At 71.3% G+C, this 2,006-nt stretch overlaps 1 protein-coding gene across 1 annotated transcript; it reads right to left on the bottom strand.

The window, feature by feature from the left end:
- Nucleotides 1–296: 296 nt before the first annotated feature.
- Nucleotides 297–1,840, bottom strand: EMIHUDRAFT_255328 (hypothetical protein; the record flags this gene model as incomplete). Its single annotated transcript, XM_005773581.1, has 7 exons — nucleotides 297–329; nucleotides 401–484; nucleotides 546–611; nucleotides 798–887; nucleotides 1,123–1,353; nucleotides 1,559–1,714; nucleotides 1,790–1,840. Coding segments are annotated over 7 exons (711 nt in total), but the record flags the coding sequence as incomplete, so codon positions are not given.
- Nucleotides 1,841–2,006: the final 166 nt, after the last annotated feature.

A 2,006-nucleotide genomic window follows, 5' to 3' on the forward strand; every position in this document is an offset into this window, starting at 1 on the left:
CCTTCCGCCCTCGTCAGCTGTCGCCCTCGCCGCCGCCGCCGCCGCCGCCGCCGCCTGCGCCCGCCGCGCCCGCCTCGCCCCCGTCCGCCTCGGCGCCGCCGCGGCCTCCTCCGCCTCCGCCTCCGCCTCGCCCGCCCTGGCCGCCACCGCCGCCCCCTCCTCCGCCGCCCCCCTCCTCCGCCTCCTCGGCGAGCAGCCGCCGCTCCGCCTCGAGTTCGTGCGGTGCGAGGGGCTCGTCGCGCGACAGCTCGCCACTCAGCACCTATGTGGCGACAACGGTGCGTGAAGACTGGTCGCTAAGGACGCGGCGACCGCTCGCCGCCCAGCACCTAAACCATGAAGAATGACAGTTCGTTAAGACTGTGAACTAGTGGAGGGGCGACCGCTCGCCGCTCAGCACCGCGCGCGCGCGCGACTGCCACGCCAGGAACTGCGCCGCGACCTTGCGCAGCGCCGGCAGCGCCTCGGGCTCGACCTCGCACGCCTACGTCATTTAATTGGGTTTGGGAACCGGGGTCGGTCGGGTACTGCAGCTCGGGCTCGACCTCGCACGCCTCGCCCGCCGCGATGACGGAGAGCAGCTTGGAGGCGGGGAGTGCGGCGCTGCCCTCCTGCTCGGGCGCGCCCGACGAGATAGGGGGAGATAGGGGGAGATAGGGGGAGATAGGGGGAGATAGGGGGAGATAGGGGTCTGCAACCCGCATCCGAGGCTCCGAGACGTGCGGGAGATCTGGGGAGATCTTGGGAGATCTGGGGAGATCTGGGGAGATCTGGGGAGATGTGGCCTGCTCGAGCACGCCCGACGCCTCGGCCTGCCACGCCGCCGCCTCGCTCATCAGCCGCCGCATCGGCTCGACCTCGGGGATGGAGAGCGGGATCTTGTCCGCCTGCGCATCAAGATCTCCCTCTATCTCCCTCTATCTCCCCGTATCTCCCCCTATCTCGGATCGTGCCCGCCTGCGCATCAAGATCTCCCCATATCTCCCTCTATCTCCCCGTATCTCCCCCTATCTCGGATCGTGCCCGCCTGCGCATCAGTGAGACGGCGGATCTTCGTTGACAACTCTCCTCGGGGCGTGCGGCGCGGGGCCCTGCCCTTGCCTCGTCGATGAGCGCGGCGACTTGGCGCAGCCGCGGCCGGCGCGTCATCTTCGGCACCGGCTCGGGGGGGCCGTACTTGTACGGCGTGCCGCTCTTGCGGCAGCAGAAGAGGCAGACGTACTCAGTCATCTGGTCGGCGGCCTTCTTGTCGACGCCGACGCACGGCCCGTGGTACCACCGGTCGCACGCGTCGCAGCCGATCATGAACTTGGACGTGGTGGCCGCGTCGTTGCCGGTGCAGAAGCAGCAGGCCTGCGGCGGGCAGCACTCGCAGAGCAGCCATCAGGGGGCGGGCGTGCGGCCTCTCGCGCAGAGGCTCACTCCGGGCGCCGCGTGCGCACGCGGGCTACGAATGCAAGTGACTGCGGCGGGAGACAGGCGGCAGACAGCACGTGCCCTCTCCGGCGCTGGCTGGAGCTACAACGGCTGCGCCTCCCGGCTTCTAGGGCCGCGGCACCGTCGTGCCGCTCTGCTCGCCGCCGCCGTCCTCCGACTCTGCCGTCGTCTCGAGCGGCTCGCCGCGGTGTGTGAGCGCCTCGAGCAGGCTGGCGCCGCAGCCGCGCTTGACAAAGGCGCCCGTCGCTCGCTTGGCCCACAGCTCATGCGACTGCACCTGGGGGCGGGAGAGGCCGCGCTGGGGAGGAGGGGGGACGGCGGTGGATGGCCCGCGCGGCGGTTGCAGCTGCACCAGCTCCTTGACCTTGCCCTCCTCAGCCACCGTCACGTCCAGGGCCGCCGCCTGCGAGGAAGGGGGTGGTGGTGTTGGGGGGGAGGGGAGGGGGGGCGCCATGAAGTTGGCGCGCGCGATGTCGCGCTCCGCGATCTCGGAGGTGCGGCTGCAGCTCGGGCTTGAGCCGCAGCCGCTGAGCGTCGAGCACCGCCGGCGGCCTCCAGTCGGCTGCCAG

Source organism: Emiliania huxleyi (assembly GCF_000372725.1).
Source record: "Emiliania huxleyi CCMP1516 unplaced genomic scaffold EMIHUscaffold_3331, whole genome shotgun sequence".
NCBI lineage: Eukaryota > Haptophyta > Isochrysidales > Noelaerhabdaceae > Emiliania > Emiliania huxleyi.